The sequence below is a fragment of the Panthera leo genome, chromosome B4 (assembly GCF_018350215.1).
Source record: "Panthera leo isolate Ple1 chromosome B4, P.leo_Ple1_pat1.1, whole genome shotgun sequence".
NCBI classification, from domain to species: Eukaryota; Metazoa; Chordata; class Mammalia; order Carnivora; family Felidae; genus Panthera; species Panthera leo.
In genome coordinates this window covers 75,703,404-75,723,133 of record NC_056685.1, presented here as the reverse complement: position 1 = coordinate 75,723,133, position 19,730 = coordinate 75,703,404, and the positions used below count along the sequence as shown (strand labels likewise).

Genomic DNA, 19,730 nt, shown 5'->3' with positions numbered 1-19,730 from the left:
TCAAACTCAACACCCAAAAAACAAATAATCCAGTGAAGAAATGGGCAAAAGACATGAACAGACACTTCTCCAAAGAAGACATCTAGATGGCCAACTGATACATGAAAAAATGCTCAACATCACTCATCATCAGGGAAATACAAATCAAAACCACAATGAGATACCACCTCACACCTGTCAGAATGGCTAAATTAGCTACTCAGGCAACAACAGATGTTGGCGAGGATGCAGAGAAAGAGGATCCCTTTTGCACTGCTGATGGGAATGCAAGCTGGTGCAGCCACTCTGGAAAACAGTATGGAGGTTCCTCAAAAAATTAAAAATAGAACTACCCTACAACCCAGGAATTGCACTACTAAGTATTTATCCAAGGGGTACAGGTATGCTGTTTCAAAGGGACACATGTACCCCAATGTTTATAGCAGCACTATCAACAATAGCCAAAGTATGGAAAGAGCCCAATGTCCATTGATGGATGGATGGATAAAGAAAATGTGGTATGTATATACAATGGAGTATTACTTGGCAATCAAAAAGAATTAAATCTTGCCATTTGCCACTACACGGATGGAACTAGAGGGTATTATGCTAAGTGAAATTAGTCAGAGAAAGACAAATATCATATGGCTTCACTCATATGAGGACTTTAAGACACAGAACAGATGAACACAAGGGAAGGGAAGCAAAAATAATATAGAAACAGGGAGGGGGACAAAACATAAGAGACTCCTAAATATGGAGAACAAACAGAGGGTTACTGGAGGGGTTGTAGGAGGGGAGATGGGCTAAATGGGTAAGGGGCATTAAGGAATATACTCCTGAAATTATTGTTGCACTATATGCTAATTAATTTGGATATAAATTCAAAAAATAAAATTAGAAAAAAAAAAAGAGAAGTTTGGAAAAAAGAATTTAATCAATTAGAAAGTACAGACTGAGGGTTGGGGATACCTGGGTAGCTCAGTCAGGTAAGCATCCAGCTCTTGATTTTGGTTCAGTTCATGATCTCACTGTTTGTATGAGTCGGGCTCTTTGCTGACAGCACGGAGCCTGCTTGGGATTCTCTCTCTCTCCCTCTCTCTCTGCCCCTCCCCCACTTGTGTGTGTGCACTCTCTCTCTCTTAAAATTAATAAATAAACTTTTTTTTTTTTAACGTTTATTTATTTTTGAGACAGAGAGAGACAGAGCATGAATGGGGGAGGGTCAGAGAGAGGGAGACACAGAATCTGAAACAGGCTCCAGGCTCTGAGCAGTCAGCACAGAGCCTGACGCAGGGCTTGAACTCACGGACCGCGAGATCATGACCTGAGCCGAAGTCGGACGCTTAACCAACTGAGCCACCCAGGTGCCCCAATAAATAAACTTTTAAAGATCTTCCTGTTTAAAAAAAAAAAAATTACAGACTGAGGTCAAAATGGAGGTAGTTGAAGTGTTCTTTCAAAACCATTCAGAAATACCCTAGCCAACTTCCCTTTATGTTCCATTGGCCAGAACTGGGGTCCAATCATAAGGAGACTGAAAAAGCAAGTAAACAACTGGTAAAAGGAAATAGGGTTCCCTTGATTTGTCCCCTGGGATGGAGCACATAAATATCCTTTAAAAAGAGAGAGCGTGGGGGCGCCTGGGTGGCTTAGTCAGTTAAGCGTCGGACTTCAGCTTAGATCATGATCTCGTGGTTCGTGGATTCAAGCCCCATATCAGGCTCTGTGCTGACAGCTCAGAGCCTGGAGCCTGCTTCACATTCTGTGTCCCCTCTCTCTCTGCTCCTCCCTTGCTTGCGCTCTGTCTCTCTCTCAAAAGTAAATAAACATTAAAAAATAAGAAGAAGAGGGGTGCCTGGATGGCTGAGTAGGTTAGGCATCCGACTTCAGCTCGGGTCATGATCTCGCCATCTGTGAGTTTGGGCCCTGCATCGGGCTCTGTGCTGACAGCTCAGAGCCTGGAGCCTGTTTCAGATTATCTCCCTCTCTCTCTGCCCCTCCCCCGCTCATGCTCTGTCTCTGAAAAATGAATAAACCTTAAAAAAATTTTTTTAATAATAATAAGAAGAAAATAAAAAGAGAGAGAGGTTATCTTGGCAAAGAAGGATGGAAGAAGGTGGTTTTTAGAGGGGCAACAAAGATTGGCTTCCACACAAACAGACATGGAGTTTGCATGCAATTAGGGGGAAATTTTAAACAGGTAAATAAACATACAAACAAGATAATTTCAGATTCTATAAATGCTATGAAATAAGGGAATGTGATAATAAGTGATGGGAATATTATGGAAAATAAAGCTGATAGAATTTACTAATGGGTTTGAATATGACAATATGAGAAAAAGATGATTCAAACTAATACTGATTCTCATTCATAAATGAAACTGGAGAAAGATAATTAAGGATCTAAAGTCATACTACCATTAACTGACAAAATTAAAATTGTGTCTAGAACTATCTGAATCCAAAACCCATTTTCTTTCCCCTATACCATGGTGGGTGGGGTGGGGGGGGAGGGCAGGGAGAGAACACAAAATAGTATATGTAAATTTATTAACACTGTGATAAGTAAGAATAAAGGCTAAATGTTTGAAAATAGTTGATGCTTGGTAAGTTATTGCTACTTATTTTTGTCTTTCCCTGTAGAGCTGGTTAATAAAGGAACAAAATATAAAGTGAACTGTTGTGTCTAAACCACAATATGGAATTATCAAAAATGTTCTGACTGCAAAGAACAGTTAAAACAGTAGCAAATGGCCACAATATTAAGTAGCAAAGATGGGAGTGGCTCAAATAGCAACACAACATTTCCATTACATCAAAAACTCAAAGCAAATTGTTACAAGCTCTGAAACAGTCCAACAAAAGAAAGATCTATAATATAATCAGTTAAAATGTTAAGACAGTGGATAATACTGTTTATATCCCAGCAATAGATAACTACTATTTAGTTGCTAAATATATACAAAGTATATACATCTATATATAATACAAGTAAATAAACCTATGTAAGTTTAATATGGGTACAAAAAAAAAACAAATGTCAGCTTTTCCTTTCAGGTACTAAAGAGGTAGCAAAATATACTTAGCATTATTCAATATTTTTCTGGCATAAAGATACCAGATTAGATAATATTTAAAAGTCCTTTTTGGCTCTAAATTACTCTCTAAAAACCAAGGTATCATCAGGGACCTAAAAAAACCCCTCAAATACTTCCTCATTCACAACAGGGGAATTCACTGAAACAAGGCTAGCAAAGCTAATGATTTTAGGAAGGCGTCTAGGGAAACATATAGGCCCATAGGAGCAAATCTCTGCAGTGAAAGCTCTAAGGTTCTGCAGAGAGCTAGGAGAAGGGAGGTGCCTGCTTCCAAATGGCTTTCATCCAGAGCAGACAGCAAAATGGAGTTAAGCAGGGTGGTTCCCTAACATTCATTCTTCTGGGCCAAGCAAACTAATCATTTTCCATCTCCTTTAAGAATAAGTGAGACAATATTTAAATATATTCCTGTCCCTGGTAACCCAGTTTGGAAAATGTGTGTAAATTTGGATCTTGAGTTGAAAACCTTTTAACAGGATTACAAAAAATATATATTTATTAGAAATAAAAGAAAACCTCCTTGTTTGTATTCCAGGTTCATAGAAGTGGAGATATTATATATATATTTATAAAACTAGAAATATATATGAAATCAGAAACATACACACACACACACACATATATATGTCTCATTACAAACTACACACACATATTAATAGTGTAAATTTGTTATTTGGTATGAAGGGTGAAGGCTTTACCAAATCTGAGTAAAGTAATAACTGAATTTGAGCTATGACTTGTTACTGTTTTATGTTTACTTTTTCTGTTACTAACATATCACTGCAAGGATATCTTGAATAGTGTAACAGCAATAGGTTTCTGCTAGGGCCATTTTAAAGCCACACTTTATCCTAACTAACCACTTTATGCATTTACAAGGGTTAGCAATATATAGTTTATGGTCTTGTAATAGATTCTCCTGAAAGGCAGGGCGAGGTCTGGGGGGGAGGGGGTACCCACTATTATCTGGGCCTCCAAGCAGTGCGCCATAACCAACTGATCTATCTTGACATAACAGAAAGCATTTATTATTATATAGAGTTTTACAAAGCTCTAAATATAACACAAGGATTCCCTACTTCCTAATATCCTTCGGTGTCAAACAATTTCCTCTCTACCCAAATTTCTGTTCTCACTACTCCCATTCAGCTACCAAATGTGAAATGTACCTTTGTGGGGTTTTTCTGTTGTTGTTGTTGTTGTTGTTGTTGTTTAAGATTTTATTTTTAAGAATCTCTACACCCAACTTGGGGCTCAAACTCACCACCCCGAGATCTGGAGTCACAGGCTCTAGCGACTGAGCTAGTCAGGTGCCCGTGAAATGTATCTTTGAATATCCTCCCATTTTAAAAGCCCCTAAGACTGTTCCATAAAGTTGTTGGTTTAGGTCTAAAAATGGGGCCTAGTAAGTCGTTTTAACAGCCTCGATGTTCATTGCTTCGGTACTACTTTTTGAATGACTGAAATACTTTTGCTTCCAACGTCTTGCACCTTACTTTAACGAACAAGTCATTACAATAAACCAAATAAAACTAGTCTGTTTTCTAAACCCTGCATCCTCCACATTACCAGGTAAGTAAAGAATGCACTGCCTGCCTTTAAAGGAACTGAGAAAAGAAAAAGGCAAAACTCACTGACAAATTGTGGCAACATGAAAATAATCAGCTGAGCTAGCCGGACCAGAAGTTTCTGCATTTCATGGTGCTTCATCTTTAAAACTGTATGGACTTCTTAAGTCTTAGGGTTCGTCCATATTAAGGCAAGCCTCCTTTCCCGTTCCCACGTTGGCTGGTTTCGGAACCTGCGCCCGCCGCCCGCCCCCCGCCCCCCGCCCAGGCCCTGGCAGCCATGCGCCAAAGACTGCAGCACCCGAGCTCGCTGTCCGCAGGCGCGGCGGACCCCGCCCAGCAGGCCCGGAGCGGGGAGGGGGCTCCGGTCCAAGAAGCCCGCCTCTGCGGCGGCCGAGCCGGGCGCCGAGTGGGCGCGCCGGGCCGGGGGAGGGGCCCGCGGCAGTGGCACCGCCTGTGCCCGCCCGCCCCTCCCCGGACCGCTACTTAAGTGGCTCCGGCACCGCCCCCGCTTCAGTGCGTTACTTACCTCGACTCTTAGCTTGTCGGGGACGGTAACCAGGACCCGGTGTCTGCTCCTGTCGCCTACGCCTGCTAACCCTTAGCCATCATGGTGAGTGGACCACTCGCGGCGCCGCCCTCGCTCTGGAAAAACGGGAAAAGCCAGCCCGGCGGTCTCGGACGGCCTTTTAGCCAGAGATCAGCGCTCCTCGTTTTGGAGGGCGAAAAGCGAGGCGAGGGTGGGAGTAGTGAGAACGGCTGGGGCATGGAAGGGGGGGCGCATTTTCTTCTCTGTCTTTGGGAGGGGATGGCGGAGCCCCAGCTCCCCAGACCGTGGTTGGGGCTCTCAATTAGCCCTTACCTCCGGGGTGCAGTGACCCGAGACCCTACAGTCCTTTCCCGCGCGTTCCCATCCCCCCTTCCTTCCCCGGCCTTTGGCGGGAGCGCGCGCGGGCTCCACGCCCTCACTTCCTCCTTAGCGAGAAGAGCGGAGGCGGGAAGGAGCCGGAATACAAAAGCGCACGCGCGACCGTTACCTTCCCGCCAGGGAGCGGCGGGAGACCGCCCCTGCAGTCTGCGCGTGCGCGCTGGGGCCCTGCGCGTCCGCCACTGTAGGGCGTGTCGTCTGTTAGCCTGAATTTTTTTTTGTTTTTTAACGAAAGAAAAGCTACATGTGGAGAATCCTCCGTGTTAGTGTGCTGCAGTACGCCAGCGTATTAGGATAATTTGCTCCCAACAGCTTCTAGACTCCCATCTGTCCCTTGACCTATGTTAGGAATGCGTGTAGGAGCAGCTGGTGGCGGTGAGGGATTTTGAGAGAATGGAAATCGGATCTTGGTCCAGATCTGGGCTGCTGATAATCCCCTGCTGCGCCCTGACTGATGTGGGGGTGCTAGGCTAAGCCTAGCGCCCGGGGAGCAGAAGATGGTTGGCCGAGGTAGCACCTCAGCAGACGTGGCCGCTGCGTGTCTGCAGCTGCGCGGTCCCGCTGGCCGCAGGCGGGCGCGGGCGCGCGCGCACACACCCTGAATTGCTCATTCATCCTGTGCCGCAAAACCCCGCCCTTTGTCCCTGTGGCGAGACATTTCCTCTGCACTGTTCTGGCCACGTGCTTCCTGTGATGGTAGCTGCCCGGAAATCTGGCCGCCTAGTCTAAAATGGAATTCTGAAGCCTGAGCACTGGATGAATGGCCTCCCCCCTATCTTGGTGCTCCAAAGGAGAAAGCTGTGACTAAGCTTTCTTGGTCTGGAACGAGGCCTTCCCAATTTACAGGGTGAAAAGAAATACATTAAAAGCAATGCCGATTAAAAAGTGTAGTGATTGTCTCCTAGAAAAGATGTTACATTTTAACTAGTTTTAGAAGGGGAAATTTGTAAGATTGATTACTTAAGTTATTTTGTTCTGCTTCACAGTCACTACTAGATTAGTTTAATGCTGATTTTTTTTTCTTTTTTTTTTTTTTTTAACCTACTTTTCCACAGCGTGAGTGCATCTCCATCCACGTTGGCCAGGCTGGTGTTCAGATCGGCAATGCCTGCTGGGAGCTCTATTGCCTGGAACACGGCATCCAGCCCGATGGCCAGATGCCAAGTGACAAGACCATTGGGGGAGGAGATGACTCCTTCAACACCTTCTTCAGTGAGACGGGCGCTGGCAAGCATGTGCCCAGGGCAGTGTTTGTAGACCTGGAACCCACAGTCATTGGTGAGTTGGCCTCAGTAACCCAAGGGAGATCTCAGGGCTCTTGAGACAGGAGGTCTGTCGTGAGGGCTCCATTGACACCCTGGGGTTGGGCAGGCGTGTGCAGGTTGTGAGTGACGGGTGGCTGCTTTGTTTTTCTCTTCCAGATGAAGTTCGCACTGGCACCTACCGCCAGCTCTTCCATCCCGAGCAGCTCATCACGGGCAAGGAAGATGCTGCCAATAACTATGCCCGAGGGCACTACACCATCGGCAAGGAGATCATCGACCTTGTCTTGGACCGAATTCGGAAACTGGTATGTTTGTTCTCCAGAATAAAGTAAATAATGACCCTAAGGAAGACATTTGAAATACGATCTTTTCTTTTCAAACACAGAATAGAAATATAATGGAGTGAGGACAACTGGTAAATTATTCCTTGATAGGGTTTTTAAATTTTCAACTGCAACATGATTTATTTGGTGTCATTTTATAAACGTCAATGAAGATATTTTAAGTGAAGAAATGCTTTGTAATTCTGGGAAGGTCTATTATAATCTTTCTTGTCTGTTCCTTTTTTCTAACAGGCCGACCAGTGCACAGGTCTTCAGGGCTTCTTGGTTTTCCACAGCTTTGGAGGGGGAACTGGTTCCGGGTTCACCTCCCTGCTGATGGAACGTCTCTCTGTCGATTATGGCAAGAAGTCCAAGCTGGAGTTCTCCATTTACCCAGCCCCCCAGGTTTCCACTGCTGTCGTTGAGCCCTACAACTCCATCCTCACTACCCACACCACCCTGGAGCACTCTGATTGTGCCTTCATGGTAGACAACGAGGCCATCTATGACATCTGTCGTAGAAACCTCGATATCGAACGCCCAACCTACACTAACCTTAACCGCCTTATTAGCCAGATTGTGTCTTCCATCACTGCTTCCCTCAGATTTGATGGAGCCCTGAATGTGGATCTGACAGAATTCCAGACCAACCTGGTGCCCTATCCCCGCATCCACTTCCCTCTGGCCACATATGCCCCTGTCATCTCTGCTGAGAAAGCCTACCATGAACAGCTTTCTGTAGCAGAGATCACCAATGCGTGCTTTGAGCCAGCCAACCAGATGGTGAAATGCGACCCTCGCCATGGTAAATACATGGCTTGCTGCCTGTTGTACCGTGGTGATGTGGTTCCCAAAGATGTCAATGCTGCCATTGCCACCATCAAGACCAAGCGCAGCATCCAGTTCGTGGACTGGTGCCCCACTGGCTTCAAAGTTGGCATTAATTACCAGCCTCCCACTGTGGTACCTGGTGGAGACCTGGCCAAAGTACAGCGAGCTGTGTGCATGCTGAGCAACACCACAGCCATTGCTGAGGCCTGGGCTCGCCTGGACCACAAGTTTGACCTGATGTATGCCAAGCGTGCCTTTGTTCACTGGTATGTGGGTGAGGGCATGGAGGAAGGAGAGTTTTCTGAGGCCCGTGAGGACATGGCTGCCCTTGAGAAGGATTATGAGGAGGTTGGTGTGGATTCTGTTGAAGGAGAGGGTGAAGAGGAAGGAGAGGAATACTAATTACCATTCCTTTCAACCCTGCAGCATGTCACACTCAGAACTTAAGCTTCAACATTAGCTGACAGGCATTAAAGCTTCTGGTTAGATTGTCTTCACTTTTAACTGTGACCATGTCTTACTTTTCCATGTGTACCTGTCAGATTTTTGCATCATGTCTCAAAGTAAAGGCTTTATGAAAGGAAGTTTGACTTCTGTGCTTCTTCTAAATTGCTTTCTCCAATTCAAGATGTACTACCACTCATCTATATCTGGAAGATAGTCTGCAACAGGGTTGTAATACCAAGGATCCATCCAGCTTTCTGTGTAGCTGCCTGTATGGGGAAAAGAGCACACTGGACTGGAAAAGCAGGAGAGCTAGATTTTGACACTGATGTGTTAATACCACCTCAGTTTCAGAACGCAGGTCAAAGCAGGTTTAGGAAAAATTAACCTTTGTACAACAAAATGGCTGGCTAGATGAACATTTGACCACAAGGAGGTGAAAGCTGTTTCTAGCCCTATCCTATTGGGAGGGAGGAGTGGCAGGATCAGAATTCCTGGTGATAAAAATCCTACCATAGGGGAAAACCAAATGAGGCATGGGTATAGGAAAAACAAAGCTATGGATGTTTGCAAGAGCAGTGCTTTAGGAGACAGTGAAGTGGCAACATTGTTCAGGTTAGGATAGGGTTAATGATTTACAGTACTTGGTGTAGCATACATTTTTTTTAAGTTTATTTGCAGGGGCCGGGGTAGGAGTGAAGGGGCAGGGACAGGAGAGAGTCCTAAGTAGGCTCAGCAGAGCCCCACACAGCTTTAACTCAAAAACAGATCATGCCTTGAGCCAAATTCAAGACTCCAATACAACCAACTGAGCCACCCAAGTGCCCCAACATACTGTACATTCTTTCAAGTATATAGTTTGGCTGCATTTAAATGACTATGGAGAAGACAGGCAAACAGGATGCAGATAGAGGGTTTAACCTAAGAGAAAACGTACATTTGAAATTCAGGAAGTATAGGGACTATTAAGGTTGGCTGGAGATGTTGATCCTTGGTTTAAAGAGTAGGGAATACCAAAAATTTTCCAGTTTTTTCCCTACAAATTTACAAAATAGTTCTCTACTCCTGAAAGAAATGATCTGATTTGTCACATATTTCTGAGAGAAAGCTCTCTTGGGTGGCACTGTAGACTGATAACACAAATGCAGCCACCACAGGTCTCGGGAAGGCAAATGCCAGGGCCTTAATGTACCATGAGGAACCCTAAACTGAATTAGTGACCAAATGGGGATTGAAGGTTTTGAGTTAGTGCTGAACTCACAAAGGAAGTCGGTTATGTGAGCCATCTGAAGACCCTCTGAAATATCCCTCTCTGTTCTTTTCTGCAAAACAAGAAGGAAAAGTAGTTAGGCCAGAGCCTGGGAAACAGCAACAAATCAATGCGGAGAAGAGTTTGCTCTTCAGGAAGACGGCCTGGATGGCCTAAAATCAGGGAAGTAAGCACACATTCCATAGAGCGTGTGCAGTGGTGCCTTTTCAGAGACCTGAGGCACAAGGCAGGTACAGGATAAAGCCAGAGTTTCAACTGCATCTGTTCTGTTTTGAATGGGTTTTGTGTGTGTGTTGGAGATGGGGGGTTTATATTTTTAAGAAAATTAAAAATCTAGGAGCCTGGGTGGCTCAGTCAGTTAGGCATCCGACTCTTGACGTTGGCTCATGTCATGATCTCATGGTTTCATGAGTTTGAGCCCCACGTCAGGCTCTGTGCTAACAGCGTGGGCCTGCTTGGGATTCTCTCTTTCTCTCCCTCTCTCTCTGCTACTCTTCCATTCACCCTGTCTCTGTCTCTCTCAAAATAAGTAAAAAAACAAAAAATTTTGATAAAAAATGTTAAAAAAGAAAAAAATCTGTAATAAACCAAAATGCTAAGATGACAAGCTGGTAGTAGGTATGTAGTTGTTTGCAGTTTTATCTATTGCCACATAACAAATTGCCCCAAAACTTTGTGGTTTAAAATAATATATGTGTATTACTTCAGGCCGTTTCTGAGGGTCAGGAATTCGGTGGTGGTTTAGCTGGTGTAATTCTGTCTCTGGATTTCTCATATAAGGTTGTAGTCAAGATGTTGACTGAGGCTGCAGTTCCCTGAATGCTTCATTGGGACTGGAAGATTTACTTTCCAAGGTGGTTCACCTGCCCGTCTTGCAAGTTGGTGCTGGTTGTTGGCAGGTGGCCTTAGTTCTTTCACCAGATGGACCTCTCTCCAATAGGGCTGCTTGAGTGTCTTTAGGACATGGGAACAGGCTTCCCCCAGAATGGGTGATCCAAGAGAGGACAAGTTGGAAACTGCAGTGTTAGGGACTTAACCTTGCAACTCACACTCTCATTTCTACAATATCCTATTTGTTACATGTCAGTCCTGTTCAGTGGGGGAGAAAACTGCACATTGACAAGAGAGAAGAATCAGTGGGAGTTACATACAAACCCCTAAATCTTAACGTCTCTATAGTATAGAACAATACCACTTATCCTTTTTTTCCCTGTATGGTTGATATATTTGATTTTTTAAAAGGGAGGAAGCTTGGGGTGCCTGGCTGCTGTAGTTGGAGGAGCATGTGACTCCTGATCTCAGGGTTGTGAGTTCAAGCCCCGTGTTAGGTGTAGAGATCACTTAAAAATAAAATCTTGGGGCATTTGGGTGGCTCAGTTAAGTGCCTGACTCTTGATATCAGCTCAGGTCTTGATCTCAGGAACAAGCCCCACGTTGGGCTCCATGCTCAGCATTGAGCCTGCTCAAGATTCTCTCCCATCCTCGGGGCGCCTGGGTGGCTCAGTCGGTTAAGCGGCCGACTTCAGCTCAGGTCACCATCTCGCGGTCTGTGAGTTTGAGCCCCGCGTCGGGCTCTGTGCTGACAGCACAGAGCCTGGAGCCTGTTTCGGATTCTGTGTCTCCCTCTCTCTCTGACCTTCCCCTGTTCATGCTCTGTCTCTCTCTGTCTCAAAAATAAATAAACGTTAAAAAAAATTAAAAAAAAAAAGAAAAAAAGATTCTCTCCCATCCTCTCCTGCCCTTCCCCCACTCTCGTGTGCACTCTCTCAAAAAAAATTTTTTTTTAATAAGGAATAATAATTGGAACACCTGGGTGGCTGAGTCGGTTAAGCTTCTGACTTCAGCTCAGGTCATGATCTCAGTTTGTGAGTTTGAGCCCCTTGGTGGACTCTGCACTGCCAGCACGGAGCCTGCTTCAGATCCTCTCTCTCTCTCTCTCTCTCTCTGCCCCTCTCTCTGTGTCTCAAAAATAAACATTTTTAAAAGAAAATTTAAAAATTTTTAAATTTTAAAATAAATAAATAAAAAGGAGGAAACCTCTACTTTAGAGAGAAGAGATTTTCCATTTTCTACAGTTCAAGCTCAAATTTTTTTTTGTTGTCTTAATTTAAGCTAGCCTTTAGAAGAAACACCTCCTATCTACATTCCTCCTGAACTATCCAATCCTCTTTATACTCTAATTATTTGGTTACTGATCCAACTGGCTGCTTGAGTTCAGTATTCCCTGTCCCTTCTGTTCCCAATCGTCTTATATGTCGAAATGATGATTAGTAGTTACAAGTACTCAAAACCTTTGGTGACATGAAGTACCAAGTGGGAGACTGGGGGAGGGGGGCAGGGGGGATGCCTATAATGAAGTGCCAAGGCAGCCAGGAAATGCCATCAAGTATTCCTTTGGGGGGCACTGGGGTCTGATTATCTATATCTCTGCCCTGGCAGCAAGCACAATGCCTGGCCATGATTATGGCCCATGGAATGCTCTAATGGAAGTAAAAATAAAGACTGTTTATTTCCCCCCTAGGACAGATACTTTATTATTCTATTCATTATCAACATTAAACCCAAGGGGTTTGTAAAATGTATTCATTCTGTTTCCAGGCCCAGGTCTCTTTAAGCATCTCCTGAGGAGTTGACTTTCAGGGTAGAAAGGACTGGGAAACAGACTGAGACACTTGACTTTTTGTTCTGTCATTAGTCAGGGTCTCTTAACCTTCTAGGCCTATTTTCCCTTTTGCACTACAGATTCCCATTCTTCCTTTCTCAGAAGAGGGTGGTGAATAGTACAATCGCATCTGGAAGGACTTGAAGTTTAGAGATGTGCATCTAAGCTTAGGAGGTGAGGGGCAAGGTACCCAGGACTTGGCAGCTCAACTCAGTGAGATGCCAAAGCCACTGGCAAAGGAAAATGAGCAATCTACTTAGAAAAGAAAGAGACATAAGTAAAACCCAAGAAGGGTTTACTTAGAGATGGTAAGGATGATGATGATGATAACAATAATCATAATGATCATTCACCTTAACTACATGAAGGCTTTCAATTTATACCCACCCACCTTTTTTTTAAACACCAGCATGCTTAAATACCTTCACAACGCAGTATCCTTAGCCACTTTGAGGTGACCTTAAAATGAGAGGAGCCCAGTGCCTCATTTTCCTTTCTCTTTTTTTTTTTTCTTTTTCTTTTTCCAAATAACAGATATCATTGGCAGAGAAGAAGGGAAGTGATACCAGCCCTCTGATCAGCCTGGCCTGGTAGGACCAGAGGCCTTAAATTGCCCGCCAAAACATCAGAAGGAATAGGAGTCTTTCAGCCCTATTGTACCTTTCAGATTAAGAGACTTGAATGAGAGAGAAGAGAAAAGGGCATTTTCCCTTTCCAATCCAACAAATTCCTGGCAAATTCCTGAATGCCCTGCAGATGGCACCACTGACAACAAGTTCTCTGCCCAGAAGAGCTGAGCTCACATTTGTGAACTCTGCCCTGTCACCTTGGACCTGAGCATAAAAGATACGTAATAAACAGGAAGTGACTGACTTGGCATCCCTGGCTTGTCATTTTTTGTTCTGTCGCTTCCTAGAGGCAGCTGGGCCTCGTGCTAGCCCTTATGAATCAGGCAGCCACAGGATTTAGGAACTCCCCATACCCCAGCTCTTAACTTCAGTTCCTGCCTCGAGGGTACTCTCCAGGGTTGGATAGATATAAAAACATGGCCTTGGGGTCAACATGTAGTAAGGGAGACTGCCAGATCAATCTGAACTCATTACTGACACAAAGTCAATAACTACCTGATGATATAGAAATTATCATGTAGATACTGATCATTGTGTTGTGAGGCCCAGCTACTTCCTCTCTGCCATCTGGTCCATAAACCAAAATAAATGTCTTTCCCCACCCATCCCTCAGCTGACCAACCCATGTCCCAAGTGACAGCTTGCTATATGTTACTATGTCCAACTGTGATGGAATCAGGCTCATCATCTCATTCCTGCCTGGGACCTTCACTATTCCCTCTACCTATCATAACTTTTCCAACCATAACTGCCCCCACCTCTTTGTCTAGTTAACTCATACTCTTCCTTTGATGATGGAAACTTAAGTGTTACCTCTTCAAGGACTTAAAGATTAGGTTAGGGTAGGTCAGATTTCCCATTATACATCTGAATAGAACCTTCTACTTTTCTCTTAAAGCATTGATCACATTTTGGAATTATATACTTATTTGTGTGATTATTTATTTAATTAGTATATTTTTCCCCTATCAGATTTTATAAGCTCTACATCTGTTGTGCTTACCACTATATTGCCAGTATCTAGCTTGGTGCTTAGTGCATGAATGGCACTCAACAAATATTTCAAGAATTAATTTGGGGTTGGGGCGCCTGGGTGGCTCAGTCGGTTAAGCGGCCGACTTCAGCTCAGGTCACGATCTCGTGGTCCGTGAGTTCGAGCCCCGCATCGGGCTCTGGGCTGATGGCTCAGAGCCTGGAGCCTGCTTCCGATTCTGTGTCTCCCTCTCTCTCTGCCCCTCCCCCGTTCATGCTCTGTCTCTCTCTGTCTCAAAAATAAATAAAACGTTAAAAAAAAAAAAAAAAAAAAGAATTAACTTGGGGCAAGAACAAAGATTCAAATTTTTAACTCTGAAAGCTAGAGATGACTGTCCCTCCACTGCCTTCCCTCCCCACCTCCCCCTTTCCCAGGCCCAAAGACGCCTCTGGAAGACACCACTGTAGATAGTGACATTAAATGGAGGTGGAAGGGAAAGCTGTTCTAAACACTCTTCGTAAATAGATCTCTTAACTCCCTCTGGCCCAGCTCGAGTGTCTTATGATACTAGCATGCAGGAGCTTCTACTCGCTCACACTGACCAAATTAACATGTGCCAGGGGCCAAAGTGTGACCCAGCTGTCAAAACGGGCTGGTGTCACCTTAGATATTCCATCTATACATCAGTATGCAAAACTAGGCAGGGGAGCATTCCCACCATCCTCTTCACTGGGTACCCTGCTATGCAAACTGTTTGTCCAGTACTGGGAACCTCAAAGAGGATACAGACAGGCAAGAAAGTTCCCTCTAAGAGGTGAGTGGAATGCTAAGGAGTCTTGGGTAGAGGAGTTCAGAGAACTGAGGATGTTTAGATTAGAAAAGAGAAACCCAATGAAGATCTGCTGTCCAGAAATGGCAGCAGCCTTATTCCTCAAAACCCCGGAGGGCACAGCAAAGGATGGGGGAAAATATTGCAGCTTACTTTCTAATAATTAGCTAGGACAAACAATGAGCCACTATGTCATCCATGTTGTGAATGGCAAACAGGGAGAAAGAACTAAAGATTTCTAAGATCTCTTTCCATCCCCAGAATCCAGGATTTCACAAAGTTTCCTGCTATCTCTCAGCCAATCTTTCGTTGTGACTGTTTTCTCAAATATTTTTGGAGAGGTCAGAGATGAGTAGGGACAAAGGAACAGAATCTCTCAAAACATGTTTCTTAAACTCTTCCTCTAACGCCTGCCAACAAGTTCTCAGACCAGTGAGGACTTACCTAAAAGGAACCTCTGGTTTTCTGGCTTCCCTGGTACCTTAGATAGGAGGGCAATCCCAAAGCTGCTAGTCCATTTCTAGGAACTGGTGCAATTTCCATCAGAGAAAGGAGGAGGTTTACAGCCTTAGCTTGGGCTGTTATAACAAATGCCGTAGACGAGATGGCTTAACAAACTTTTATTTTTCATAGTTCTGGAGGCTGGGAAGTCTAAGAATTGGTGTCTGGTGAGGGCACCCTCCCTGGCTTGCCTACTTGCTATGTCCTCACAGGTCAGAGAGAGAAAGCTCTAGTCTCTTTCTCTTCTTATAAGGACACTAATTACATCAAGGGAGCTGTATTTCATTTACACATAATTACCTCTCAAAGGCCCCACCTCCTAATACCATGACATCAGTGGATTAGGGTCTAACAAAAGAATTTATTTTTGAGGTAAAATTGACTAACATTAATTTGGGACATGTAAAAACAAAATTCACGCAAAATATCATAGTCTATAGCGTTTTCACCTCAGAGCTGGATGAAATCTTCCTGAAGTCCCAGGAAGTCCTGGGAATAAAATCACCCTGAAGGTAGCAAGATTTTTTTCTGTACTTACGGTGTTCTCTCTGGGAAAATTAGGACATACAGGTAAGCAAAGAGAAAATGAAGATCACTCATAACGTGGAAATTTTCTTGTTTAAAGAAAAGGGTAGCTTTTCCAAATCCCCCTCTCTGTCTCTCTCCTGCCCCAGTCACCTTGGGGAGCAGATATCTCTGGTCTTCTGTCTGTGCCTCTCAAGATGCAGCTCAGCAATAAGTCTTCATCATTTGGAAGGTCAAAGGTGGCCTCAGATGTGGGGGGGGGGGGGGGGGACACTTCCCAGGGTTCTTGAGGGTACTGAAATTCAAGTTTTAGCTTTTTTAAAAAAATTTTTCAAACATTTATTCATTTTTGAAAGACAGAGAGACAGAGCACAAATGGGGGAGGGATAGAGAGAGAGGGAGACACAGACTCTGAAGCAGGCTCCAGTCTCTGAGCTGTCAGCACAGAGCCTGAGGCAGGGCCCAAACTCACAGACCACGAGATCATGACCTGAGCCAAAGTCGGCTGCTTAACTGACTGAGCCACCCAGGCGCCCCTCAAGTTTTAGCTTTCTATTACACTGAATATCTAAGCAGTATAGTAATGAAGAGACTACAGAAGTGGGGGGTATATCCACAAAGAGGCAACAGCAGAACATCCAGAAAAAGGGAAGCTTTGGAATCAGACAGGCTGAGTTCAAACCCTAACTCAACCCTTACTATAGTTGGCCCTTGTACAAGTTAATCTCTTTAAACTGATTCCTCATCCATAAAAGAATAAAGTCTATTTTTAGGGTCTTTTTGTCACTGAATAATCTATGAAAAGTATCTATTAATGTTTAGCACTTAGTGGAGGCTCAATGTGGATTAGTTCTCTTCCTTGTTATGCTTGAAGAAGTTGAAATTAACTCTCCATAATTAGTTACCCCTTCTCTACTAAGAATGGGTAACTAATCTCATAGGCAGATCAAATCCATTAACACTGAGTGTTTACTATGAGAACTGCACTGAAGTTGGACAGAAAAGGATGCATCAGAAGCCAAATACAGGTTTCCAACTGTTTCCTTCCAACTTGAAGGAAAGAGGAAAGGAGAAAAGATATAAGTGCAGGTAAATTTAAACAATACAAAAGATTTAAATAATAGCTCAAGATAAGGTTATAAAATAGTGCATATATGCCTAATTGTTCACTGAACTAGATAGCTGAAATGATACAGACAAAAATCCCTTCAGGAAAGAATGGAAGAAAAGACATTACATTATTGGCAAGTTGAGCCTTGGAAGTAGATAGGATTTGGACACAGTGAGATTTGGTAAGTTTAAAAAGATATTAGGGAGTGTCTTTTTGCATAGTTTTCTGAGTGGTAACTCAGTAATCTTGGAATCTCTTGCCAATTCTAAATATAGGCAGTGAAAAGACAGTTATTGGCTTCCAATGGATTTGTAAACAAGGGCTCAAAGACTTGTGAGCAAATAAATCAGATTTCCCCTGGGCTTGAAACCACTTTCTCTAGGAATTATTCTAGATTCTCTCTATTCTGAGCTTGTCTTCTACCATGCAGTTCCAAGTTGATATGTTTATTGATATTTTGCCTTTTAAAGTTCACTTCAGTTGTACATATCTGTACATTCTAGAAGGTGATAAATCTCTAAGCAGAATCTATGTCAACCAGCTGTTGTAAGAATCAGATTTAATAGTCTGTGGCTTGGGTGATGTCACAGCACATTGTAAACTGCAAAGGACGGTGAACATTAGATTTTTAGATTTAGAAGCAATCTGAAGGGTGTTCTAGTTTTGCAAACAAGATTAAATATAGTCCAGGATGACAGTGCTAGAACTAGAACCCAGGTCTTCTGATTATTAGCAATGCCTGCCATCTTTTCTCAATACATTTGTTAATATTTGAGTGTCTGCATGTATTAGGTACCTGGCTAAGGGCTAAGGAAATAACTACATTCAAGACAAATGATTCTTCCCCTTTACAAGCCTATATGGAGGACAGGACAAACAAATACAAACAAATCAAGCTATGACCATTTGTTATAAATAATATCACAAAATTAGTTTGCTTTAGATAAGTTAGTGAGGGAAGACTCCTCTGGACAATTATCATTTAAGCTCAAACCTGAGATTTAAATCAGCCAGAACTGAATAAGGAAGGAGGAGGGGAAGAGGAGAGCCTTCTGGGCAGAGGCAACATCAAATACAGAGCCCTAAGGAAGAAAAGAGCTTGACAATGTCCACCAGGAGTTGACCAAAGGCTGGGGTTAAGATGGTACCAAGTTGAAGCAGTAGAGAGGGGTTAGCTCATAGGTTACGACCTCAAATGCACAGCTGGGCTGACAATGTAAGTGGAAACACTGGTGAGGTGTTAGCGCTTCCCCAAGTGATAAAGACTGTGAAAGACCAGAGCACATCCTGCCCCATCTATAGGGTCATATGTCCTTGTTGCCCAGTTCTGCCAGATCTTCTATTTAAGAGACAGAAATCTAAATTCTTAAGGTGTCCTGATTTTTATAAGTTTGTTCAAATTTGTTTAAAAAAAAAAAAACACTGTAAGCCAAACAAAACACAATATGGTTATCCCGAAAACACACTCAATAGCCCAAGCCACCTCCCTGTGCTCACTTTTCCTTCCTTGCAGCAGATCCCAGGACCCAACCAGCGATCTTCATCTCTTGGTAACTACCCCCTCTTCCCACTGATGTTCTCTCCACCCTAAGCTTAGTTGCTAAGAGGGAAATCAACTCCTTAGCTCCTCTCATTATCTTGCTGTCACCAAAGACAGATGTGTGTGTGTGTGTGTGTGTGTGTGTGTGTACACACATATATATTTGGCATGTACACATATATACAAGTACATTAATTTTATTTCCCAAGATCCTACTGCAAATCACTGGGCAAACAAAGAAGGGACAAAAATGACTTGCTCCAGAGAAGTTAACCAGGGTACAGAATTCAGCTGTTAATTCTGGCCCCTGACTTTTGCTCAGATAGTAACTGGATGCAGACTAGACCGTTATAATCAGGCTCTTTTTCTTCAGTGGGGGGTTTTTGCAAAACTCAACCCTTCTTTTGAGTTTCCCTTCTCCAATTTAGAGGATGAGTTCAACTCCACGAAGGTGGAACGTCCCAAACAGTGCATATTCCAAGGTGGCAGGAAGAGAACTGGCATTCCTTAACTGTGTGACCTTGGGCACGTGACAACCTCTCACCGTTTTCTAATCTCTAAAGTGCTAATCACACCGTCCTCTGAGGGGCTGTTGTGATGTAAAAATGAGATAGAAGTCTGTAAGGTGAGTGGCACATAGCAGGTGGTCAGCTAACATTTGACTCAGTCCCATTAAGCAATGATCCCGTGGGCATTTCCTCACAAAGTTTCAGAAGATATTTCTGTGGTTCTCTATGCAGTTTTCTTCACTATTTGCTCCAGCACACACTAGGCCTCCCACAAAAGTTACTGAGTGAAAACTCCTGGCTGCGGAGGGGCCCCACCCCAACATAAACACCTTTTCGGAAAATGCTGCTACAGGCCTTGGGTTACTGGGCTGCGGTACCTTTCAGAACCCCCATGGCGCTCTCCCATCCTGCCTGGCTGGCCTGGTCCAAATGGGTCATTTAACCACGGTCAAATTCAAATCTTGGTTGCTCGGGCAGTACGAGAAGAGACCTCTCTGAACAGCAGGAGCTGAAGGAGACAGTTGTTTAGTTTTAGAACTGGCACTGTTAGGGCCCCAAAGATCCCGCCTCTTTCCACGGGGCGAGCCTATCAGCGTTCCTTTGGCGATGAGCGGCAGCTCCTTAGGAGCCAATGAACTCAGCTCGCTGGAAGAAACTGCCCACCCCTTGTGTCGTCAGTTGGTCTCCAGTAAGATAGAACCAGCACCTGCGCTTCCTCGTAGCAGGCTTGTTGGCGGGTG

The 19,730-nt window shown here is 44.0% G+C and overlaps 1 protein-coding gene and 1 long non-coding RNA gene across 2 annotated transcripts; one reads left to right on the top strand and one right to left on the bottom strand.

The window, feature by feature from the left end:
- Positions 1-5,156: 5,156 nt before the first annotated feature.
- TUBA1B (tubulin alpha 1b) lies at positions 5,157-8,581 on the top strand. Its single transcript, XM_042946415.1, has 4 exons — positions 5,157-5,263; positions 6,634-6,856; positions 7,000-7,148; positions 7,419-8,581. Exons 1-4 carry the CDS (start codon positions 5,261-5,263, stop codon positions 8,397-8,399), a joined length of 1,356 nt encoding a protein of 451 aa, XP_042802349.1. The 5' UTR covers positions 5,157-5,260; the 3' UTR covers positions 8,400-8,581.
- Positions 8,582-18,662: 10,081 nt separating this feature from the next.
- On the bottom strand, positions 18,663-19,633 carry LOC122224505. The gene is made up of 2 exons (XR_006204824.1): positions 19,368-19,633; positions 18,663-19,070 (listed from the first exon to the last, which is right to left on the bottom strand). It is a non-coding gene; the product is annotated as an uncharacterized LOC122224505 (long non-coding RNA).
- Positions 19,634-19,730: the final 97 nt, after the last annotated feature.

Coding starts and splice junctions, on each gene's coding strand:
- TUBA1B (XM_042946415.1), top strand. Junction 6,857..6,999: donor CCTGGAACCCACAGTCATTG/GTGAGTTGGCCT, acceptor TTTCTCTTCCAG/ATGAAGTTCGCACTGGCACC. Junction 7,149..7,418: donor TGGACCGAATTCGGAAACTG/GTATGTTTGTTC, acceptor TTTTTCTAACAG/GCCGACCAGTGCACAGGTCT.